Here is a 24,677-nt window from a genome sequence, read left to right on the forward strand (position 1 = left end):
TGAATTTCTCTAAAGAATCTCTCAGGCCTTCACCAGGCTGCTGGATTTATACTGAGGTCATTTGAGATAGACTCTTTTTTTAAGCACCATGTCAGTGGATTTTATTTTTGCAATACCATAGTGAATGGAGTTTAATTTTAGATTTTATTGTTCATAAAAAAAAAAACGTGTAGTTTTCTTCCACTTCACAGCTATGTTCTACTTTATGTTGTTCTATCGCATAAAATACACTGAAGAGGGGTTGTAACCTAGACTCTAAATAAAGTCAAGTGGTAAAAAAAAATGCTTCGGCAAAACGCTGCAAACGTCTAGCTTTACATCACTACTAAACAGGGCAAAAGAGGAAGTATGGATCATAAGTGTTTAATGCAGGCCTCACTGTGTTAACAGGCAGCTTCATCAGAAAAGAGAAAGCACTTTGGCGCCTGGAGGATTGAGCTTCCTGGAAGCTACTAGAACAAATCAAAGTTATTAACTGGTCTCTATAAGACATTTTTCCATAATGTTTTCTAATTACTTCAATTTAGCAGCAGAACTACATGGTACATGGTTTTCACAGCAACAAAAAGAATTTTTTTTCAAATTTTCCCTCCATAGCTTCCCCACACAATCATTACAACCAAAGAATCGGAGGTGGAGATGCAGGTGCATTACGACCTGCAGGCTGGTGTATTCTGAGCCCTTAATGTCTATATAAATGTGCGTCTAGACAAACTGAATCAATGCAGGCGAAAAGATGCTGCTCTTGGCTTTACGGGTTGTGCTTCCATTAGTCTTAATGGAGGCCGGAACCTGAGATAACAGCTCTAAACCAATTTGGAAGATGCTATGCTGTGGCTCTGAAGCAGCAGAATGTGCTCAAGTCCAACGCTGAGATAAAATGTTCACTACTGTACAGTATAGTGCAAAGGTCTAGATGCATGTTTCTTCTGTATTATAGGTTCTTATGATTGTTCACAAAGCTCTTGCAGTTTTTTTTCTTTTTAATTGAACACACAAGCCTTTTTGAAGATTTTTCTCCTGATCTCCTAGGATTTTTTCCCAAGGTTAGACCACGACGAGAGAGGGATCTTTGACCATTCCTTTTTGCACAATCTCTCTGGATCATAGAGTCCTGATTCCTCTCTCATGCCCTCTTCTCCTAATTTCACCCCACAGTTTTCTAATGGATTTTAGATCTGAGAAGAGCTTAAGATCTTTATTTCTGCTGATATTTCTGAGATTTTACCATTTCATTCACTCTAACAAGGTTTCTAGGTTCTTATGAGGAGAAGGACCTTGGTTTCTCGAAATGAGTTTCCACTTTGATGTTAATGTTTTGATGACGGATTCAAAAAAGCAAAAGAAAAAGCTAAAACATCCAAGGTGGTGAGAATTTTTTTTAGGGAATGCAGACATTCTCATTTAGTTTACTGATAAAGCTAGACAGCCACTGGCAATTAAATCTCATCAAACAGTGGCCTATTTTAAACAAATGCATGTGAAAAGCGAGTTCTTAATATGTTAAGCTACCGTGGAGGATTTTTCAAGTCACCAAGATATAAAAACTGTGTGTACGCCACCTAGTGGGAGGATCTGCAATATGTACTTGATCCCAAAAACTACAAAATGGGAAGTTTGAACTTGTCTGAAACAACAAGGTGGTAATATTAATTACAACCTCCTACTTCTTAAAACCAGTTAATATTGATATTAACTGGAATGTGACAAAACGTCACGTGAGACAGAGAGTGACCCCCGACTCAAAGGAATCTGTCGCAGCCGTTTGTTTGTGAACTACGACCGCAGATTTAAAGAAACTGAAAATGCAAAACATCCACAACCTGATCCCATTTCTCAAAAACTCTAGAGCGTGATAAAAATCTCACTTCAAAGACAAACTTTGAGGTACTTTTTTTGTATTTATTTTAAAGTACCACCAATATAACAGACATTTGTTTAAACACAAACTAAAAGATTATTTCATTATACATTTTTACACATTGTATCAAGTGTAGAGTCCACACCGCAATCACTCTCAAGAGGTAGGAGGCAAAAAGATTAAACCCCACTGACTGCACCCTGAATACTGTCCCTTTATTCATCTGCATGGTTTAAGTTGAGTTTTTAAAAGATCTGCGCTTTGCATCATTTCAAGAAAAAAAAGAGACATCTTCATTTTCACTCTGATAAGAGTTTGATGCAAGTGCGACCCCTGATCAAAGCCCACAGGTTTTAACCTTTGGCCAGAAGCAGGCGAGAAAGTCTCTACAGAACACAGCAAATGTTCCAGCAGCAGGTTTTAAATCAAATAAAATCCAAAAGACCAAAATGAGATCAAAAACGTATGATAGTCCTGGAATGTTTGAGGTGATGTAAACACAGAGAGAATGTTCACACAGATGAGGAGGACAAACACAATGTGAGCCAACGATTCTGGACTGTAAGCTTCGGCTACTTTGGTGTAGAGACAAAGAAACTGGAGGCTCATTCCTCGAGGGCCCGGAAGGCATTCTGCATGTCCTCCAGCAGCTGGGCATACTCTGCCTTGATCTTAGCTTCTCCATCTTTAACAGGGTCCTGAGGAAGACACACAACAACTTCATGTTTCCCAATGTAGCTCCTCAAATACGTAACAAGTCAAACAGAACTGAACGGACCTTGAACTTCATGGAGCTGACCCTGTACAGGATCTCTCCCATGTGCTCCTTGATCATGGCCCAGGTGATCTTGTTGTCGCTTTGAGCCGTGGTCTCCACTGCGTGTCGGGCCATGTCGTAGAACGCAATCATGTTTGAGAGGACGCCCACGGTTTTGTAAAAGGGGCAGAACCTGCGTGTGGAGGCCAGAGGAATGTGTGAACCTTATCAGTTATGCAAGAATCGCATGAAGGAAACATTCAGACTTGTTCCCGCCGTTTCCAAGAAGATCAATTTGTCAGTTTATTTGAAAAGGTCAAATCAGCAACAAGGCAGTTCAAAGTGCTTTATATAATAAAAACATTATACGGTCATCAAATATGAAACATCACCAAAATCATCATCAAATTTATTGGTCAGTGTTCTTTTTCTTATTAATCCAAAGAGGGTTTTTAGCTTTGATTTGATCAGCATCTGTGCATCATTAGAAGCTGATAAACCATATAATATGTAATATGTTTAAAAATAAAAAGTAACCAACTTTAATCATGTTTAGAAGCACAGAAAAAGTATGGCACTCATTGGAAAAAAGGAAAAAACGTGAAATAACTTACTGAGATTAAAGCGTAACAATGATTTACATCATGCAAGTTATTCAGAAAAGTCTTCAACTTGGAAAAAAAGACAACGGTGTGCCAACCCACGTATGTGCGTGGCAAAATAAGTACCCATAGTTGAGGTAAGATTTTAAAGATAAATGAAAATAGGCGCCCTCACCTGTCGTATGGGGTGTAGCCATTCTGCTGCAGGAAGTCATCCTTTATGAGCTTAGCTACTTCCAGAGTGATTTTATCAGACTCGGCGAGAGAAGCCTGCAAACAAAACAAGATCTCGTTACGTTCACACTGTCAGCAGCCGTCAGCTGAACCAACGTTGGTCAGAATAAAAAACACACAGGATCAGATCACGCTCAATGTTTCGTCACTGTGCACTAACCCATCAGTAACCATGTAATAATTGCACTAAAGGGATTATGTATTGCTTCCCTTGCCACACAAGTTGTAATTCATAAATGATCAACAGTTTTTAATCTGAGATTTGGTCACATGTTCTTCCCTCTTGGTCCTCCTTACCTTGCCTACAAGCTGCACAATTTCAGCCAAGTCCTCCTCCTCCTGCAGAATCTCCTTCGCTTTTGTGCGAAGCGGGACAAACTCTGGAAAGTGTTTGTCGTAATATTCATCCAGGGCTCGCGTGTACTTGCTGTAGCTGATTAGCCAGTTTACTGAAGGGAAGTGCTTTCTCTGAGCCAGCTTCTTGTCCAAGCCCCAGAAGACCTGGGAAGAACAAGCAACGTCTCACACACACGTTGAATCAGAAAGAGGAGGAGGATCCACGACTGAGGCTCCGTAACCGGCAGCGTACCTGAACTATTCCCAACGTGGCTGAAGTGACTGGATCTGAGAAGTCTCCACCAGGGGGCGACACACTAACAGGAATCACCAAATTAAAACGAGTCAGTCTGATGACTGATTCAATGCAGATCAGGACTTTATATCAACTCAATGAAAAACTAGAGGTAAAGATGATCATTATAAACATGATGTTAAACGCTCTTTTTAACAACATTTCTGATAAAAAAAAAAATTGGTTTCTAGCAATCTAACATGAAGCAGAACAACAGAAATATGGACTGACGCTCCAACGATGCTGACGCTGCCTTCTCTCTCTGGATTTCCCAGGCACTTCACACGTCCGGCGCGCTCGTAGAAGGAAGCCAGCCTGGCGCCCAGATAGGCAGGATAGCCGCTGTCTGCAAGCAGGAGCGTTCACATCGTCAGCGTTTTTAACAGCTCGAAAAAAGATGGAGGCAATGCTAGATTTTTCCTGGTCTCGGTTATCTATGTCGGACAGACAGTCTCTGCACATGCAAATAAATAAATAAATACCATATGACCCGTGAACTCACCTGCAGGCATTTCAGCCAGTCTCCCAGAAATTTCTCTCAGCGCCTCGGCCCATCGGGACGTTGAGTCGGCCATCATGCTCACATTGTAGCCCATATCTCTGAAGTACTCAGACAGCGTGATCCCTGCAGAGACATGAACAATATTATTAAATCTAATGGGTGTTTGGTCTGCTAACCGTGAGCCACAAAACACTTTAGACAATATCTGTATATTTAAATTATAAAAAAAGAAACACACTTACAAGATATCACTATCTGACTTCAAATATTACATTATCCAAAACTGTGCAACTTGGGTCAAGGGTTTTACGCAAAGCAAAACTTTCTCCTACTGTTCTCCAGACGTAACAATGATCAGAATGGTCAAACTCTTCAGTTTATGTTTTATAAGAAAACAAGATATGTGTCCAAAATGTAAGGTCCTTGTCTGTGAGCGCATTTGCAAACTGTGATCTTGCTTTTGAAGTGATGGCCTCTTCCTTCCTGCATGGCCTTTGAGCTCAAGTCGTTAAAGACTTATTTTATTAATGATGAAACTCTCTTACCAAACAAACACTACCTGCACAGGGACTTGTTTTGGAGGCGACATGCACACACCTGTATAGATGGAAGCCTCTCGAGCGGCCACAGGCATGTTGGATGTGTTTGCAACCAGCGCTGTTCTCTTCATGATGCTCTCAACTTTGCCATCAACTTCCATTGTAAGCTGTTGAGCAAAGGAAACAGTAACATTACGTCAGTTTATGTGGTTTTAACATGACTTAAGTGAGGACATTTCTGATCCACAGCCATCTATAGGAAACCCAACACGTGTTCTATCATATTTAGTTCCCATTTTCTTTTGGTGATGTAGAGTGTTACTTCATATATCTTGTGGTATTGTGGCCACACAAAAAACAAAAAAAAAAAAACAGTAAAAAATGTAGTTTGCTTTTTATTCTTTGTCTGTAGAATCTCAAATTTAAGGCTACAAAGATAAAAACTATGAGACAAACAAAAGAAATGCCATAACTGTAGCTACTGAAAACTGAAAGTGGCACATTTTTCTGAGTTTGAGAAGTATAAAAAGTGTTCCAGTCCCAGAAATGACACATTAAAACGTAAAAATTGCTCCACCAACCTCTGGGAAATCCCGCAGCACTTCAGACATTTCATTGCCACGTTCCCCGCAGCCCACATAGATGATGACGTCACTGTTGGAGTACTTTGACAGCGACTGCGAGATCACGGTCTTCCCGCACCCGAAGGCTCCAGGGATAGCAGTGGTGCCACCTTGTACACATCTATGAAAAGTAAGAATCATGCAGGTGTAAACAGTTGACAAATAAATACTTATGTAACTAATTAATGTGTTAAATTGTGACATAAATCAATATCCAAAGAGGCACTCACGGGAAAAGTGCATCAAGAACTCTCTGGCCAGTCAGCAGTGGATGATTGGCAGGTAGTTTCTCTGTTACCGGCCGAATTTGTCGTACTGGCCACACCTGGACCATGGTAAACTTCTCCTTTACTCCTTCGAATTCAAGCTCCAAAACAACATCCTACACGGAAAAAAAAAGATCAAATTGAAACAAATACATCATTTATTTCAAAAACTCTGAAGCGCTTTCAGCTTTATGAGCAGCACTCACAGAAAGGTCGTAGTTCCCAGGCGGAGCCAGGTAGGTGACAGTGCCTCTGTTTCGAGGTGGAAGCAGGAGTTTGTGCTTAATTAAGGAGTTTTCAAACACAGTTCCGTAAATATCTCCGCCTGTGATGTGACTGCCAACCTACAGCCGGGAAAAAAAAAAGAAGAAAATGAGTCAGACTAGTTGAGAAATAGTCATTAAATCCAAAGTGGTATTGGGAAGATTTCCCACCCGAAGGCTCTGGCCGGGAGAAAACTCCCATTTGATGTCTCTGTTAAGAGCGCCGATGTTTACTCCTCGCGGGATGTAGATGCTTTGAGTCAGATCATTAATGTCTTTTAGAGGACGTTGGATACCGTCAAAGATGGAGCCCATGATTCCCGGCCCCAGCTCTACGGAAAGGGGTTTCCCCGTTCGGAGGACGGGGTCACCGACAGACACACCAGCTGGAGCATAGAGTTAGGGGAAAACAAACACACCTACAAAGCCAAGGTGATCGCAAGATGCTTTTAACACCATTCCATATGTTCCTTATTAAAAGCTGTAACTTGAACAGTGACATTTAATATAATGGGAGGTTTTGTGGCAGTAGAAAGGATACAGGTCTCTTCATACACCTGGATGGTCGCCATGTCCCCCTCTAAACGGATGATTTCTCCAACCAGCTCGCTGTGGCCGACGCGAACCAGCTCATACATGGCAGCTCCAGCCATGGCAGTGGCCGTCACCACTGTCAGTTGCAGAAGCAGAAATGAAAAAACAAAAAATATTCACAAAAGAACAAAAAAATTTTAAAAACTAATTTCTATTTCTACATCTACCAGAATGCCGCTTAAGTTTTTACATTTTAAATAACACAAAAACTTAAAACTAATCCAACTGAACACTGGATTAAAATCCAACCGTTTTATGGTCATATTAAAAGGGATTATTTAAGTCGTCTTAACGTATTTGCTTTTGATAAATAACTTGTAGCAGAATTATTAGACAAAACACAGCTACTCTTTATGACACCATTGTAATCGTGTTTGGAAAACTGGGCAGACCTGGTCCTGAAACTCCATGAACATATCCGAACTGGCTTTCTCTCTCCTCATCCTGGATCTTAGGAAGCTTTGACGTGTTCATAGTTTAATTTACGTCCTGCAAAGAAACACGGGGAGGTTAAGAGTTGACAAAGTTTATTTAATACGACACACTCAGACAGGCAAAACCTTTACATCATTTAAAAGATGGTAATGAAAGTCATGCTAAGTACGGGGAGGCTGAAGTCACACAGTATCTGATCACTTGTTTCAGTTTTCTTTTTTGACTCATAGTACAAAATAGCAGAAGGATTGAACTGCTAAACTTTTGGAGTGTCTGAAAAATGAATAGACAAGTTGAGCAGGTCACAAACTAGCCTTAGAGGACAGATGGCTGTCTCATGTTTTGACTTGAAAGCTGATTTGTGCGTGAACGAGTCAGGTGACAAGCTAGCAGAGTCCCGAGACTCATCACAGTCACAGATAAAACTAATTTACACAGCGCTGGGCTACCACATCACACAACGTTTGACGAAAGACAAACATATATGTGAAACTCACAGCAAATAACGTCAACATGAGAATGTTACCTTAAACTGATATGAAGTTGTGCCCAGGTTTGTCTCTGCTGTCGCAAGATAAGGAGGAGCTTCTCTGTGCTAATCACCTGCAAAGCACCGGGCTGTCACGGGAAGAAAACGTCTCCATTTTGGCTCAAGCAGCTTCGTATTTCCTCCAATAGTTCTGGCTGCGTCTTGAGCCAATATGGCGTCTGAAGATAAACAGTTTCCCACCCTGTGCAGTTCCGTCTGTCCACTCACGTATCACAGACGCATTACTGACCTCTGCTGGACAGAAGTGAAAACGCACATAACTTACAGTGCCTGTAAATTATGGAAGACCAAAACTGACATAATAATAAATAAAAGAATAAATATATATCCGACATATATAAATAAAAGAATAAATATATATCCAACATAGTAATAAATAAAAGAATAAATACAAAAATAAAAGTAGAAATATATAAATAAAAGAATAAATATATATCCAACATAGTAATAAATAAAAGAATAAATACAAAAATAAAAGTAGAAATATATAAATAAAAGAATAAATATAAAAATAAGAGTAGAAATATATAAACAAAAGAATAAATATATATTTTGATAAGAAATAAAAGCATAAATATATATTTTATTTTTCATTTCCCCTTATATGTGATAAGGGGAAGAAAAATAGATATTTTGCTTTGATTTTTTTTTTAAATAGATATTTTGCTTTGATTTTTTTTTGCTTCTCCCTTTTCTGCTCGCTGTATTTCTACTCGCTGTTTTTCTGTTTGCTGTATTTCCATTTGCTGTATTTTTTCCGTTTTATTTGCTCCCTGTATTTCTGCTGCATCGTTAGGTTAATGAGGAGGGCTGCCTTCTATGTCCAGCTCTCTATTGGTCAATAAACAGGAAAGAGAACAGTCAGTGTGCAGATCGATTGTGAATGCCCATAGACCAGGGGTGTCAAACTCCAGTCCTCGAGGGCCGGTGTCCTGCAACTTTTAGAAGTGCCTCTGCTGCACCACACCTGAATAGAATAATTAGGTCATTAGCAAGGCTCTGGAGAACTGAGGAGGTAATTAAGCCATTTGATTCAGGTGTTTTGTACCTGTGGCACATCTAAAAACTGCAGGACAGCGGCCCTTCAGGGCTGGAGTTTGACACCCCTGCTAGACATAACGTAGGAGTAGACCCCGCATTGGCTGCTCCTGCACAGGAAATACGGCGGCCATTTTGGAGCGGTCGTCCCTCCTACTTTGCTCAATCAAAACAACAGAAGATGCCTCACTGAGGAATATTGTTGTTCGGATCGAAGGACTATTGATGTAAGGGCTCCACAAACAACATTTCACAAGTAAGATGGATATTTTATTGTGTATATTTTGTGATTAGAATATTACTTTACTGTATTTATGTCCACCGGCGAGATACCAGCTAATATTAGCTATAGTGATTGGTGTAATACGGGGTTCAGCCCCGCTATGAAGGCTAACTGTGATTCCGTAAATCTAAAAAAAAAATTATTATTCTCTAACATTGACTTAGATTATCTAACACAATAGCCTACATTAGAAATGAAACAATGTAACATATATTATAAAACTTATTATGTGTTATAACATTCACCAGCAAAGTTTACACAGGTGGTAAAGACTATTATTTATATGTAATTCTTTCACTCTGTCAAAGTAAGATAGCTCCCAAATCTTCCGTTTTTGTTTTTTGACGTTTTCATAAAGACACGATGTGAGGAAGAAGAGGGAAATATCTTTAAAGAGAGACAGATTCACTGCAGCACGGATGAATCTCGCATTCATTTTTGGATTTTGGACTCAATCTCACCTGCTGAATCTCTCTGAAGCTATAACTTGTCAGCTGAAAAACATATACATATATCTATATATATATATATATATGTAGGTATACACATACATATGAACATGTATCCAATATATTATTAATCATTATTATTTGTGTCAATATTAATAATTATTTATTTGTGTTTGTATATTTATATAAAACACAATATTTTTATAATGATATTACTAAATTATTTATTAAATGAATTCTGAATGGCTGTGTGCTTTGTAATATGCTCATCATACATCAATATCAGAATATTCCATTCCTATTCTATTGTTATAGCCACTAAGCATATTTAGATATGCTGAACTATGTATTAAAAACATACTAAAAATATACAATTGTTTAAAAATGTAGCTTTGATAGATGTTTGAATATGGTTTCCAGTCGATTAAATGCGTTGATACTTCGTTGTGCCTGCTAAACACATAACGCTGAGTGGAGTGGAGTACCGCTCCAAGATGGCCACCCTAAATCTCGTCAACGACAATAGGCGAGAGCGGTTCATGAGGCGTCTATTCTTATATTATGTCTATGTATAAGGCTCTCTCCGAAGAGGACCACAGCGCAGGCATTCACAATCGATCTGCACACTGATTTTTTGGAGGGCCAAAAAAGGGAGAAAAGGGTAGAGAAAGATGAAGTGAAGGACAAGAAATTCTCATAAAGACCTTTATAAAATATTTATTGGTATTTAATTATTTTTCCAAAACACTTCAGAACAAATATGCACAGAAACATTTAATGGGGCGTTATATTTTAGACATACAATAATGAACATATAAACACCTATTTCTGTAAAATTTAGATGGATTTGATCCCACACACACTTAAACTTGTAACATCGACAGCGACAGCGGTCTGAACACTCTGAACAAGTGTTCAGTTTCCTGTTACCGAGGCTGCGGCACAGAAAGAGACCATGACACCGTAGAACGGACATGGATGCCAGCCAGACATGGCATGTATTATTAATATTGGTGTTTACTTTCCTGCAGAGGATTTTCAGAATTTATTTAGTTAAAAAAATGGGTCTGATGATTATAAACTTATAATTCCCATTGATAAGAGAAGTTTTTTTTTAAAGTTTTGATTTAGAAAACATCATTGGAATAAAAGACAAACATAAAAAAAATTTTTACTATAAAACACGCATAATTTTTTTTTTTTTACATGCAGAAGATGTAAATATTCATCTAATTCATGCATTTTGCTAGAGGTGCAAAATAAGCATGTATTTGCACATAAAATAAATGGCCCTGTATACACATTAGATGGAGCCAAACAAGTTCAAGCACAATTCAATTTCCTTTTTTAGAGCCTTCCCAAAAAGTACATATCAATCACGTGCTTCAGCTTATGCAAGGTCAGTCTGACCAGTCATTTTCTTCAAACTCAGAATCATCCTCAGAGTCACTGTATTCAACTGCAATGCGTCGGGACAGGATGGTGGCCACGTCGTTCCCCACCGGCTCCCTCTTGTTCTGCTGCTCTTGCTGCTCTTGAACTTTCTTCAGCTGGATGCCTGACAATAGAAGAAAACATTAAAACACCATAAGTCAGCAAATCTTTTTCACAAATGACATCAGAGAAGCCATGCTCACCCATCCGAATGGCAGACAGCAGATCACTTCTGGCATCTTTAACCGGTTTGGCTTCATTGCGTCTTGGTGGGTGTGAGGGCGCGGCTGCGGGAGGCAGAGGTGGAGGAGGGGGACCCGGAGGTGGAGGCGCCATATGTGGCCCCGGAGGAGGCACCGGCGGCAGTGGGTAACCTGGTCCGACGTGTACAGCTCCATTATTCAGTGGTGGTGGTGGAAAGCCAAATGCAGTCTGGGCGGATGGGATGGGTGGGCCTTGGGGAGGAGGAGGAGGAGGAACGGAGCTGTTCAAAGGTAAGAAGATTAAAATTAGTGCCACAAACCTCAGCAATATGAAGTTACATTTTGAAACTAGCTTATTTTGGGGGCAAAGAATGCAATCACACACACTCTTCGCAGGCATGAATGTCACATTAACTTGGCTAAAGCTAGTTTATTTAAATAAATTTTTTCAGAGTTGTCTGATAATTCAAAATATAACGTTGGTGATTTTTATTACTAAATCAGGCAGACATGTATTAATTTATTGTGGCTCATTTCTTAAACCCACCAACAAGATATAATTAGATTGGATTTTTTTTTTTTTACCATTTCTGATAAGAGTAGTAAATTTATTTAAACTGGTTTATTTCCACTACTTGCATTTTCAAGCTATGCATTTTGTTTGCAGCAACCCCAACGTGTCACCCTTAGATGAAAAGGAATTGCTTCAGTTATTTAAAAACTACCCAGGTAATGATAACTCAAGCCTATCATTACCTGAACACAAGAGTCACTGTCCAAAGTGAAACTCTTGATCAACATAGATTTAGACGTTATTGGTGAAATAAAAAGCTCCCACTCGAAAATCAACACTTGGAAAGTTAGCTGGCATTTGCACCTGCCCACATGAATAAGTTAAGTATTTGCTCAAAAACTGTTTCTTTGTCAAAAGTGATGAAGACTGAGGTGTCTGACCACAACGACAGAAAGGAATCGAGTGAAGCATTAAAATGTAGAAATACTTTACCAGCAGTAAAACAAGGAGTTGGCAGTAACATGCTGAGGGTCTGTTACATTTCCAGTTGTAGTTGTGGAAAGTTGCAGGAATATTGAAGGAGAAGAATGACTATCTACATGTGGTGAGTTAACATCAAATCAACAGCTGAACTGAGAAATCTGCACCCAATTCAGTGTTTTATAAAGTAATACCAAACACACATTCAAACAAATTTAAGGATGGACATGTCATGCAAACATTAAACTTTTGCATCGGCCCTGATCTCAACTTGACATGTTTGCTCTTGCCTGAATGCACACTACCACAAAACTCTGCAGGATGGATTCATCCACCACAAAAACCTGCCAGGACACGACAGAACAACGTGAAAATAAGAGCTGGAAATGATTTGTTTTCACTTTCACCTACTCCTTTCCAAACATTTTGTTTTGCATGTCTGATAAATTTTTGTTAATCTGTCATCTAACAAATTAATCTGACATTCCTGCTGACGATGCGTCAAGCTCCTGAACAGCACAATACGTACTTGCAGTCTGCTGCCAGACGTGCAGAACCGTTTAATCTGTCTGCAACGCGGGGCTCTGCTGCAGCATAAGTTGCTCTCTTGTAGTTGACATCGATGCTGTGGTATTCATGCTCCACAGGTGGTGAGGGATGTGCGTTTCCTGGGATATAATCATGGGACCTGGCATAGTTGCAAACAGCATGAGCAGGTACAGGAGGGATTGGGTAGTCCAGAAGGTCAGGCCTGGATAAACAATGACAGTGAGGGAGATTATGATGCAGATGCCTTTGCATATCCAGATGGTCCCTCTTTTTTTCCCCAAAAAATGCCGTATCACAAGCTCAAAACAGAAGGGATGAAAAAAGCAAACATGCTGTAGAGGATGTTTGTTGAAAAGTATCCAGTTTCACTCTGCATTTCTGGAATTTTTCACTCATAAATAAAGTGAACATTTATTTTAAATCCTACAGCGTAAACATGAATGTTTTTTTTTTTGGAATGAATTTAAGTGATAATAAACATTTAGAGTAGTTAAAACTAAGCCTGTCACAAAAAAAGCAATAAATTATCTTGATAAGTTGAATACTGCTCAATAATCTTCCATTTGCATGACTATTATTCTCATTTCTGTCAATCTTTCTATCAAAGACTGGACGACGAAAGGTTTCGGTCTGGTGCGTTCCCTTTTTCAGTCCTCCAGTTCCAGTGTTAAATGTTCATTAGAAATGATAGTTTATTGATCTTTGAGAGGGTGTACTTGGATTATTATGCCATTGCTATTATAATGGCGTCAAAACAATATCATTATTGTCCGCGAAAACATCTGGGACAATTTAAGGTCCAGCAAAATTTGTTATTGTGGCAGACCAAGTGGAAACTTTTCAAATTAAGAAGATGAACCAGTGTGACAATTGTGTAATAGTTTCCAGCTATTTTTTTTTTCAAGGTGATATTTTATAGAATATATTTGTAGACATATTATCTCCTTTGAAGGATATAATCCCAATAAATCACTGAATAAATCTGCTGAAATCCCTACACAAAAGAAACAAGATTGAAAACCCATCTTACATGAGGTGCTATATTAAACACAGATCTGATTATGATGAGGGATTTATTGCATTGGTTCAGAAGCCTTTCGAAAACATTTAATTTGTGCAAATACAAAATAAAGGAAAGGATTGACTGAGAGAAATCAAAACTGGTTTTTGTGCCTGTATTTAAGGTCACAGTGCATACTCTGGTGATATAAAAGTTTCCTAATAAAAATAACTTTTTTTTCAGGATGAAAAACATAATTTGTCATTTATAAAAAGCCTCTGCAACAAAAAAAAAAACATTTGGCACAACGTAAAATGAAATAAAATGCAACCGTGAATGGAAATTAACCAAATGGAATCACATTTGATTTTTCACACTTGCAGCATCTCGTCTCCTAAATTCTTTCAAATGCATTGCATTAAACTGAAAGGATTCGGAAAGAAAGGGAAATAACAGTTTGAGTTTCAAAAGTTAAGTGCGCTATTCTTTAAACTATAACATCAACAAATCTGCATCTTTATCTTTAAAAAAGTTAAATTACAAAACACAGAAAACTGAACACAACCAACAACAAAATAACATAAGAAGATAAAAAAATCTTTTTTTTTTTTTTTTTTTTAATTACAAACTTGTTTGAAAAAAAGAAACCCTTGCCTGCCATCAGGAGAGAGAGAGCCTTCTGACGACGCTCCCCGTCGAAGGGTTTTTGGATGGCGGTGATCTGGACGGAGCTCTTTATCGAAAGCCATAATGTTCCACTCTTGTCTGCGGTTCTGCGCCTTCCTCACCTTCTTCACCTCCCGCTGGAGGGTGCTGCTCTCCATGCTCCTCTTCTGTTCCTTTGAAAGAGTAATTGAAAGACAAAGGAGTGAATATTTACTCAAAACGCAAAACACATAAACAGAGCTCTAAACGCTGTTACCCGTTGTCTCCGCCTTTCTTTCCTCTTGTCATCGGTGTCCTGAAGCATCTTCTCCTTCCAAAGATCAAAAAAGTACGACGGGTCCGAGTAGAATTTCATTGCGTCGGTGGAGTCCTCCCTGTATTGTATCAAATAAAACAGTTTTGCAAAGACTGAAAATATAAAGTGAAGTGATGGTTGACGTGGAACACGTGCAGAACCTGTAAGCCGTGAGGGCTCCAAGAGGGGGAGGCCTGTTACAGCCCTCATACATTTCAGCAAGAGAGCTGGGAGTGCTGCCTTTGGACAAAACCTCCTGGTCCTGGACCGCAGTGCCTCGATAGGCCTTCCTCATGTTTATGTCCTGAAGAGACACTGTGGAGCAGCAAGAGCAGAGGTAGAAGTCTGTTAAAAAAATCAGCGACAGTAGGAAAAAGTGTAGGTTTTCAGTGAACTGACCTTCCTCCACGCTGGAGTCCAGTCGGGTGACTTTGACTGCCAAGCGGTCAATACGGTCCTGGAGAGAGTTTGCACGACTGTAAAATGTGTTGGCCTCGTTAAACAGCTCCCCAAACACGTTTTCTGCATGCTTACCTGCAAAGGAAACACAAGGAAAAGGAAAAGAATCCCACTTTAATAAATGATGGAGAATAATAAAAATACAGCCTTACAGGGTCAATACGTTGCAATGACACAAAGTGTCATCTTTGGCAGGAAACTTTGGACAACCCTGAGCATCCTCTTCATGACACTGTCATGGAAAACAGACTCTTCAGTTCAAGGCCTCTTTAAATTTACTGTAACACAGACCATACAGCTACAAGAGATCCTTCCTGCCCACAGCCATCACCATCTACTAGAACTCTTTGGAGAACCTTGAATAAATTTTATTTAGAACGATGTTTAATTTACCTTTGGGATCAATACAGTAGTTTCAATACAGTAGTTTTGAATTTGAATTTGAATTGAAGGGAAAAGGTGTTGAGTTACTTCTTATGCAAACTGTGTCGTGCTCTTTGGGCTGTTTGCATGCTGCCACTACCACAGCACCGATCCACTTAGTGTGAAAGCTATCCTTAGACTGTCAGTGTTTAGGTCTCCACCCACCTACTCTCCATCTTATTTTCCTGTTGGACAGAGCTTTACGGTAAGCTCTAAGCCTGAGTTACTTCACTTAATCCACACACAGAATCACACGCACACACATACACACACTGTGATCAGGCAAGCCACAGACCAGATGTCCATGAGAGAATTTGCCCCGTCTAAATATTTCTTTCTTAATCCGTCATATTGCAAAGAGGCAACCCTCACAGCAGAAAAATGTCCCTGCTACCAGAGTTGGGTGATAACTAGTTAAAATATTGTTACTACGTCGTACTTTTTACTTTTACTTGAAGATTTTGTTACTCTTACTTGAGAAATATTTTTTGGATTCTCTACCCACTGAATGAAAAGAAACATGTTTTAACCAAAAATGCACAAGACACAGACACACACACCCGCAGTTTTTGTTAAAGTTTCCTAAGTTTTTTATTGAAAGAAACTGATTTAGAAAACAATTCCTGTCCACTTAACTTTGTACTTTGGTCTGTTTGATTATGTAATTTTGAAATATTAAATGACTGATAACTTGATCAGTTACTCTGTACTTTAGTAGACTTTTTACCAAATACTTTTTTACTCTCACTTGATAAATTTCTCGAAAAAAATGATCAGTTACTTTTTACTAGAGTAAAAGTAAAAAGTAGCCACTAGCTAGGTAGCACTAGCCTTACTTGAGTGCAATTTCTGTGCACTCCACCCATCTCTGTCTGCTACCTACTCTGAGCTACATCCAATACGAGTCATCAGTGTCCATTGCTAGATAAAAACTGTCAAGTCCTCCAGCAAATTTCATTTTGCATCCTGTTGGTCGACAGTCTATGATTTTCAGCATGTTTAGCTTTCATTGCCACTCAGAGCAATGCACAAAGATGGTACATTACAATAAACTGTAATGTATGTAGTTTTCCTGTTTTGTGTGTTTGGAACTTGTAAACATATAGCATTAAAGTCAAACTTGATTAGAAGTTCCAGGTTGTGTTTCTGAGACATAAATAATCCTGGAAATCCACTAATTCAAGGTCAAGATGGCCTCTGAACATATATTGTTAGCATCTGGGACCTTACTCAGACAGCTGAGCTGACGGATGATGGCAGACAGCGAGTTATTTGTCACACATTCCAGCTCGTTGCCAATCCCATCAGGCACTGCACCTTGGCACAGGTGACGAGGCTCAATGTTTCTCTTGATCAGAGGCATGACCCCTTCTCACATCTCGACGACTGCCTGGTGGGGATGGAAAGGAGGGAAAAGTCAGCTCTCCAGAGAAAAACCTGCAGAGGAGGTTTTATAACATCTATGTTCTTTGTGAAAAAACAGTTTTTTTTAGATTAACCGAAAAATCTGAAGTTTCTTTGTCTTTCCAGATTCAAACAATTATGAATTTTTGAAATATAATTTTATGATTTCATAAAAATCTATGGAAGACAATACATTTTTTTTTACTTCAAAAATAAATATTTATTTTTCTTGTTTGTTCTTTTTTCAAAAGAATCTGAAAACATGATTTTAATTGTTTAAAAAATGTCAGATTTTTGGACACAAAAATATCAATAAACAAACAAAACGTCCTTTTTTCTGAAAAAACATTGTGATGATATATTTTTATGTTTCCATCTTTTTTCCCTTTAGTTTGTTATACTTACTTTTTCTATTCTATTCTATTCTATTCTATTCTATTCTATTCTATTCTATTCTAAATAATATAAAATGTCAGCTTGCTTTTTTCTTTTAAGCTTACTGACAAAGCTCCCAAAACTTTCACATTTCTTAAGTTGTCCTGAGAAAGCAGCTTAGTAGTTATTGCACACAACTAGCTAACTATTTGAACACTTTTAGTCAATGGAGCTCTTAGACAACAAGACTTCCTACCGGTGAACTGCTGACATTTGCCTCTATCCTGGAAAAGTATTCTCGATGGGCCAGATTGTGCAGGGCTGTTTATCCTGTTTTCTATCATAAAGCGAGGAAACAAACTGTCGAGCTGCTTCAGCCAAGTCAAAGGAACCATCCAATATGTGAACAGCAATAGTCGTCCTCTGCAGCACAATTCACCAACAATAAATCCCCACGTCCAAGTAACAGCGTGAGCCAGGAGAGGATTACCCAGTAGATTTACTCCCAGCGTCCAATCACAGGCATCACAGCTGGCCATGTTGCATCCAGCTTCATTTCAGAATGTATTAGTAGTTTTTATATAGCATAGTAATGCAATCTATGAATTTAAGGGCACGGAGGAACTCCATATTTTTACATAACACATGAAATGAAGTTGGGATCTGCTTGTGCTGCTGCTATTATTTCTACTGCTGCATGCAATAGAACTTTGCCATAACCAATTATCCGATTTAACATATAACATACAAAACATAAACGGTTTTGACTTCAGTACTTCACATTGTGGGACCTTCAAATCTTTCTGCTGTCTTTGCATAAGCAGCAGGTTGTCGCTCTAATCTGGTCTATTATCATCTCTGTGGGAATGACCTGGATAAATAAAGAAACCAGACATTTTTAGTCTGATTTAGGAGTCTGCCTTCCCTCACATCTGGCTCACGCTATATCCTTCTGTATGTAGGATTTGCAAGACATGACTCTTAAAACCTATATTTTAGCTAAGATGTCTTAAGCTGGAAAAAATATTTTAGCTGTGTATTTTCACCTTTTAAAAAAAAATAAGCTAAAAAAATAAACATGCATGTGGTGCCTTAATTAAACAAACCTAATCTGAATGTTGATGACATCTTTTAAATATTAAATAAATGAATTATTTAAAGATAATAAACAACAGCGATACTGAAACTGTCCTTTGCTTTCCGTCTTTCTTTATTTGTTTTATTTGTTTCTTTTTGTTTTCAATTAGATCTTTTCATTTAATGTAATGCGAGTTTCTAAATTTTACTGACAAACAAAACATGCACAGACGCATTTCTAGTTGAATTGCAGTTACCATGGCAACACATGGTTAACCACTGAATAACTCCAACTGTTAATTATTTGGTCCAGTGGTTTACAGGCGATATAAGGTCAAATATATAAGGAGGTAAGTAATACCTTTTCTATTATTTTGGATATCAAAATTATGTTTTTTTCTGATTAATATCTATTTCCATTGACAGGTGACAGACAGATTAAATTGATTTTGCAGTTTGTGACAATTTTGAATCCGGCAAAAGCTGCTCAAAGATGGACTGCGGCCCAAACGGTGAAACAAGCAGTGTTTTTATTGTATCAAATGATTTGCATGAAATGATGTGCTTTTCTTGAAAGTCAATCCTGTAATCCTTTTTAACATTTATAGACGTTTCAGATGGTAGTTTGAAGTTGTTTTAGACTAAACGAGATTTCTTCCACAGCACCCTACCTGAAAGATCCCACAATGGAGCTGTATCTGGGAAAGGAGAGGAGATACTCAACACTAAACATACCGTCGGTAGAGTTTTGGACTATGCTGCCAAGTAAGTGCAGAGAGAGTAAGCGAGAGCAAAGTAAACTGTTGCATGTCAAAGAAATGGCGCTAATGTGCCTGTCTCTCTTTTGTTCTTGAAAGATTCTCTGACAGGCCGAAATGAGTTCACAGATTACAAAGAAAGGAAAGCAGAGCTAAGGGTAACCGAAAAAAAACAACTTCTATTAAAACATAACATAACCTCAAAAATGAATCAAACAGATAAACCCAATACAGTAGGAAACATGTGTGGAAAAAACAGTAAATCTCTATATAACTGTTAATAGGGATTTAAATAAAAACAAAGTCTTTGCTTTTATGTTATGGAGTCAAAATCAATGTAATACATAACCTGAAAGGTTTATATCAATATCTTGATTCAAGCTAATCAAAATACAAACTTTGTTTCAGCTGGTAAAGATGATGAAATGACAAATTAAACCAATTCATTGTTTTACCTAAATACACACATATGATGAAACTGTCTGTGAAAATCTAGACACTGTGAGGTAGCTTTTGCATTTCTGGATACATTTTAGCTCCCTCCAATGTAAAACCATGATTTCACAAAGTCTGTAACACACAAAGAGAAAAATTATGTTTTTTTATGTAGATAAAGAAAAAAATGTAAGAATTACAAGAACATCTTTGTGAATAATCATAATTTTGGTCTTAACTGTTTTGAATGTCTCTCACACTTAATGTTTTAAAAGATGTATTTCAAAGTTTTATAAAATAAATGCATTAGTCACATTCACATTAAAGCCAGCAAAAAAAAAAACAAAAAAAAAAACTAGCTTTAATGGAAAATAACACCTAACTGGTCTCAGCAATGATTAAGTCAATCAAGAGTTTTGTTGTTCAATCTAAGCCATTTCTGTATTTCTGCGCCTTCTCCTGCTTGTCATTAAACATATAAAATGCTGATTTTGCTGACATTCACGTGTCCTCAGAATGAACTGGCAAACCTTAAGAAAAAGACAAATGACCTTGAGAAGCTCATCAGGCCACTGGAAACAGAAGTGAAATGCAATCAACATTTCTGTGAGCGAGAACTGAACCACATGAGGAATTTCATCACACGAATTGAAAGAAAACCCATTGATGCAAAAAACCTGTGAGTAAAAACATTTCTTTTGTTGATACCGTGCAATGTTTCTTCAAGATTTGCAGAAATTGTGATCATTGTTAATGTTCGACAACAGATTTGAAAATGCCATCAAGTCCAAACAGGAGAACAGCGGTACACTGGTGAAGTGTTTGGAGGAGGTGATGGCCGCGAAATGGTAGAGATGAGTAACTTTTACATTTTTTCTTTCTTTTTCTTTTTTTAGAATTCTTGCTTTAACAGATGCAATCTCTCGTGTGTGATTCTAAATCTTGTCTTTCCTCTTTCAAGTGAATTTGACAGGGTTGAGCATATCCTCAATAGACATAAGTGTTACGCAAACGTATTGTTCAATCTTGCACCTCAAGAGTGGCAGGAAGCCAAGGAAGCTGAAATATTGAAAGCTAAAGAAGCTCGGAAGGAGCACAGCACCGAGCCTGAAGAAACTGCAGAGAGCAAAAGTAAACGTTTTCTTTTTTCTTTTTTTTCACTTGTACTAATTACCTTCCTTACTGGTGATAAAAACGCTAGCCTCCCCAAACTTGTTGTAAACGTGTTATATACGTCCAGTTTTTGTTTTTCAAGTTCAAATGAGGTAACCCGTTAAAGTAAAGTATAAATATAAAATAATTACATTTTGAGGGTTCATTGTACACAACCGACAAATTTTTAGGACGCACGCCGGAAAAAAGTAACCAAAAAAAAGAGGGATTGGCGCCATCTAGTGGGTATAAAATAATAACAGAAACTCCTGACAATCGATATAAAACAACACATTTTTTTCTCTTCAAGAATAAATTTGTGGATTCTTGTGTAGCTTAATCTTTTTAGGCTGATTTCCGAACCTGACACAACAATTAAAAATTTTGTTCAACAAATGTTCTCTGGCAAATAACACACTGCTAAATAGACTCGAAAAATAGTAGCAAAAAGTATCCCTAAATTCTCCTAAAGGTTAACTTTGCAGGTACATTTGGGAAAATTATTTGTGCATGTATTGACTTGAAGTCTATGAGGATCCCTGAACTAGCGACGAAGATCTCTTCAGACATCAAATGTTCTTCAAGGCTTAAAGCAAAGAACAAAGTACAAACAATGTTGCATTTTCTTTGCCGTACAACAAATTAATGTTGTACATCTGATGTTAATGTAGGTGTGGAAGGAGATCCCACATCCAGTTCAGATAAAACCCTGCCTCCAGAGTCCACGTCGCCCACGGCACAGACAGACACACAGTAAGTTAACACAGTTAATCAACTTGTTTAAGTTGCTATGAATCTCTGCTTCCAAACAGCTAGAGTATACAGTCACATTTATCATTGTTGTGAATCAAAAACAACAAAGAAATTAATTATTCAGGGCTTAAAGTAAAGCCTTACTGAGACTGACTGCAAAGTTTTCATATCTGGTACATGTTGTTTATTAGGAACAGGATATTTGCGTAATTAAAAAGCAAAATTTAAAGCAGAAAATGCACAGCAAAAGTATATACATTTATTATTAGAATGAATTCAGTATAAGATTGAGTAGTATTCTTCAAATTATATTTCAATATTGTTGTAGCACAAAAAAGGCAGCTCATTTAAACAAATAAATCCATTATTATCATTAGTGGTAGTAATTAGCGTCAATCAGTAATCGTGAACAAAGTGTTTTAACAATATTATTATTGTTAAGGAGTTCTTAAAGTAATTATATGATTTTTAAACATCTAAAAATTTAATTTTTAAACATTTTAGAAATTATTTTATGTATTATGTATTGTTTTTTAAAAAATTGGAACATCAAAATTGGAACCAGGAGCAGGCTTAAGTAATATGATCATGTTTTCACAGCATGACAATTAAAAATTTGCCTCACTGTCTTTCAAATGGTGAGGCACATTTATGAACTCTACTTATTTACTATAATTTTTACTGACTGATCTTCTTTTTTTTTCATCAATTTGATTTCGTTTGCATTTTCAGATCAACAGAATCAGCTGTGCCTGATGACAGTGACGATGACGAGGTTATTTACAACCTAAATCGAAGCTCAACACAGAAACACTTCCTGTTTTTCATTGTTCGGTGATGCAGTTTGTTTTTCCTTCCCTTCTCTTTGCAGAGGATAGTCGAGATCTACTTCTCTGATCCTTTTGAGGTTGTGATTTTACCATCGGAGTTAACCGACCAGATCCTTTCTCTGATAGAGAACGCCACTGAAATGGATAAAATACTGGAGCAGACCTTGGAGTCCACCGAACTTAAAATGTGAGAATGTGAACGTTTTACTTCAAAGAAGAGGCGTTGGACAGTGGCGTGTGGTGACATGTTAATTTAAACCAAACGCCAAGTAGATGATAGATATGAAAGACACACAACTCCAAAATCTGCCTTCTATTTGTGAAGGGCAGAGGATGAGAAGAAACTAACACAGCAAGAAAGCAACTTGGAGGGCAGAATTGAAATGGAAAAGAAGAGAGCCGTGGTGCTCAGAAAGCAGGTTCAGCTCCATAACTCACTAGAAACAAAAGACGAGGTAAAGAATCATCATGGGGGGTTTGGAGCGCTGCAGAAAAAAAAAAAAGTCCTGTCAATGTATAACTAACTCTCTTCTTGTTTATCACAGGATATACTGTTAGAAACTCTGGGTAAGAAGGTAACAGAAGTTTACTTTTGCTGCTTCGAGCACCGGATTGCCAATCAAGCAACTTTGGAAAAGCTCTGCTGTGTTGAGCACCGTATGAACCTGTTGCTGCAGCAAATTGAGAAAATCCCTAGAGATATGTTTGAGACACTGTGGGAAATCAAGGATGGAGAGAGGAGAACCAGGTTTGTTCCCCTCACTCTGGGGAAGCATTGTCAAGTCAGATTTACGTGCAAGAGAAATAAAAAACATTTATTTCTCTTGCAATGTTACTACAGCAAGCTTGGATGTTTTTGATTGGGATTTTATTTGATAGAAAAACAAAAGGAGTGTCCATTTTCCGGACACTCTTATCCTCGTATCGTTCCTATCGGTGCCGATCTCCAGTGAATTCCTGTCCACTTAAGCCTTAGTTTGAAAGAATTTCAATATCAGGGATTAAAATTTGCCATCTGGGATAAGTGATCTTATTTGTGTAGATTAGTTTACTTTAGTGCTTTAGTTTAACTGTCTGGTTCACCTCTTCATGTTCCAGGGCGCATGAGGAAAAGCTCCGGGAGGAGAGGGAGAGGGAGAGAGAAAAGATGAGCAAGTGCATGAAACGAGCTTCGGGCGACATCAAGAAAGCTGTGAGTCACTCTAAAATGACAAAAAACCCAAAACACTGATACTGTCTTATCAGTTTAAATCAGTATAATATGCAATGCCAGAATTTACTTAGTGTGTTATATATAATCCATGCAACATAAATATACACTTTGAGAGTTATCTACTGCTCATTGGCTGTCATCAGACAGTTTGTCTTTGGTACAAACATTTCTCAAGCCTCCCAGTTCGACCCAAAACATACATACGGTTTTATTTCATTCATATTAACTGTAAAAACTAAGCGTTTTTTCTTTTTCTTTTTTTCCAGCCTGGAAGAAAGATCATGCAAAGATGGATTCCTCTCAAAAAGAAGGCGCAAGTTACCAATGTTCCGACTATTCTCGAGGAAATAGACCCGTACGCTGAGCTCTATATTGACTGTGATTAAAGATTAAACTCCTACTGAACCGTCTCAGAACAAAATAGAGCGGATTTGTTTATCTCAATTTTTTGTGTGTGTGTTCTGACCTGAAAATCAAATATATCTGCCAGGGATTCAGAATGAACATGAATATTTAATATTGGAAAAAAATAAAAAATTAAGGAAAAGTTAAGCTGAGAATGTAATGCAATTTTGAATGAAAATGTGTTGAAACCCTGATTATCAGTTATAGCCAAGTGGTTTCTTTCTATATGCAATTCATAGCAAACCTGCAACCCTCTCACTAAATTTGACATGAGAAAATTTCATGGCGGTTTTTGTGATTTCACTTTAATGTTCTCTGTTGATTGTTCACCGATTGTGAGTGATTTTGTCTCTGGTTTCACCCGACTGAGCCCATAAGACATCAGTTTTCTAAACACCTAACTGTAACATCAAATCAAACCTATTAATTTATGCAACTCATTTGTCTAAGAGATTGTATAGTTACTTGAGACAAAATGATTTTCTTTTTAACAAAATATTCCGAAGGAGAAGACGTTTCTATGTGAATGTAGGTCTGGACATGGGACCTCAGCTGGATTTTGCAGTCATAATTTACAGTGGGCGGTATTTACTTTTTGTTGTTCCTTCTGGTAATTTGCTCTGGA

General features: G+C 37.9%; 3 protein-coding genes across 4 annotated transcripts; 1 reads left to right on the forward strand and 2 right to left on the reverse strand.

The window, feature by feature from the left end:
* Positions 1-1,881: 1,881 nt before the first annotated feature.
* On the reverse strand, positions 1,882-8,052 carry LOC103475419 (V-type proton ATPase catalytic subunit A-like). The gene is made up of 15 exons (XM_008427012.3): positions 7,834-8,052; positions 7,265-7,361; positions 6,820-6,948; positions 6,450-6,664; positions 6,222-6,359; positions 5,980-6,131; positions 5,708-5,870; positions 5,185-5,293; positions 4,588-4,710; positions 4,317-4,431; positions 4,044-4,107; positions 3,752-3,955; positions 3,396-3,490; positions 2,640-2,811; positions 1,882-2,559 (listed from the first exon to the last, which is right to left on the reverse strand). The coding sequence occupies exons 2-15, from the start codon at positions 7,344-7,346 to the stop codon at positions 2,467-2,469; spliced, it is 1,854 nt and encodes a 617-aa protein (XP_008425234.1). The 5' UTR covers positions 7,347-7,361; positions 7,834-8,052; the 3' UTR covers positions 1,882-2,466.
* Positions 8,053-10,328: 2,276 nt separating this feature from the next.
* Positions 10,329-18,486, reverse strand: wasf3a (WASP family member 3a). Of its 2 annotated transcripts, none has more exons than XM_081615637.1 (9): positions 17,686-18,486; positions 16,968-17,040; positions 15,168-15,302; positions 14,930-15,083; positions 14,730-14,847; positions 14,462-14,646; positions 12,788-13,009; positions 11,265-11,545; positions 10,329-11,185 (listed from the first exon to the last, which is right to left on the reverse strand). In XM_081615637.1, the coding sequence occupies exons 2-9, from the start codon at positions 17,011-17,013 to the stop codon at positions 11,028-11,030; spliced, it is 1,299 nt and encodes a 432-aa protein (XP_081471763.1). In that variant the 5' UTR covers positions 17,014-17,040; positions 17,686-18,486; the 3' UTR covers positions 10,329-11,027. The 2 variants fall into 2 exon arrangements, with proteins under 2 accessions (XP_081471763.1, XP_081471762.1); XM_081615636.1 differs by having other exon boundaries at positions 15,168-15,297; positions 16,876-17,040; positions 17,686-18,475.
* A 263-nt stretch (positions 18,487-18,749) lies between these two features.
* On the forward strand, positions 18,750-24,072 carry LOC103475415 (cilia- and flagella-associated protein 100-like). Its single transcript, XM_008427006.3, has 14 exons — positions 18,750-18,856; positions 18,933-19,018; positions 19,170-19,271; positions 19,364-19,422; positions 20,215-20,378; positions 20,467-20,547; positions 20,661-20,830; positions 21,523-21,604; positions 22,337-22,379; positions 22,476-22,621; positions 22,760-22,889; positions 22,980-23,182; positions 23,533-23,626; positions 23,914-24,072. The coding sequence occupies exons 2-14, from the start codon at positions 19,000-19,002 to the stop codon at positions 24,031-24,033; spliced, it is 1,413 nt and encodes a 470-aa protein (XP_008425228.1). The 5' UTR covers positions 18,750-18,856; positions 18,933-18,999; the 3' UTR covers positions 24,034-24,072.
* The last annotated feature ends 605 nt before the right edge of the window (positions 24,073-24,677 follow it).

Source organism: Poecilia reticulata, chromosome 14 (genome assembly GCF_904066995.2).
Source record: "Poecilia reticulata chromosome 14, P_reticulata-male-v2, whole genome shotgun sequence".
NCBI classification, from domain to species: Eukaryota; Metazoa; Chordata; class Actinopteri; order Cyprinodontiformes; family Poeciliidae; genus Poecilia; species Poecilia reticulata.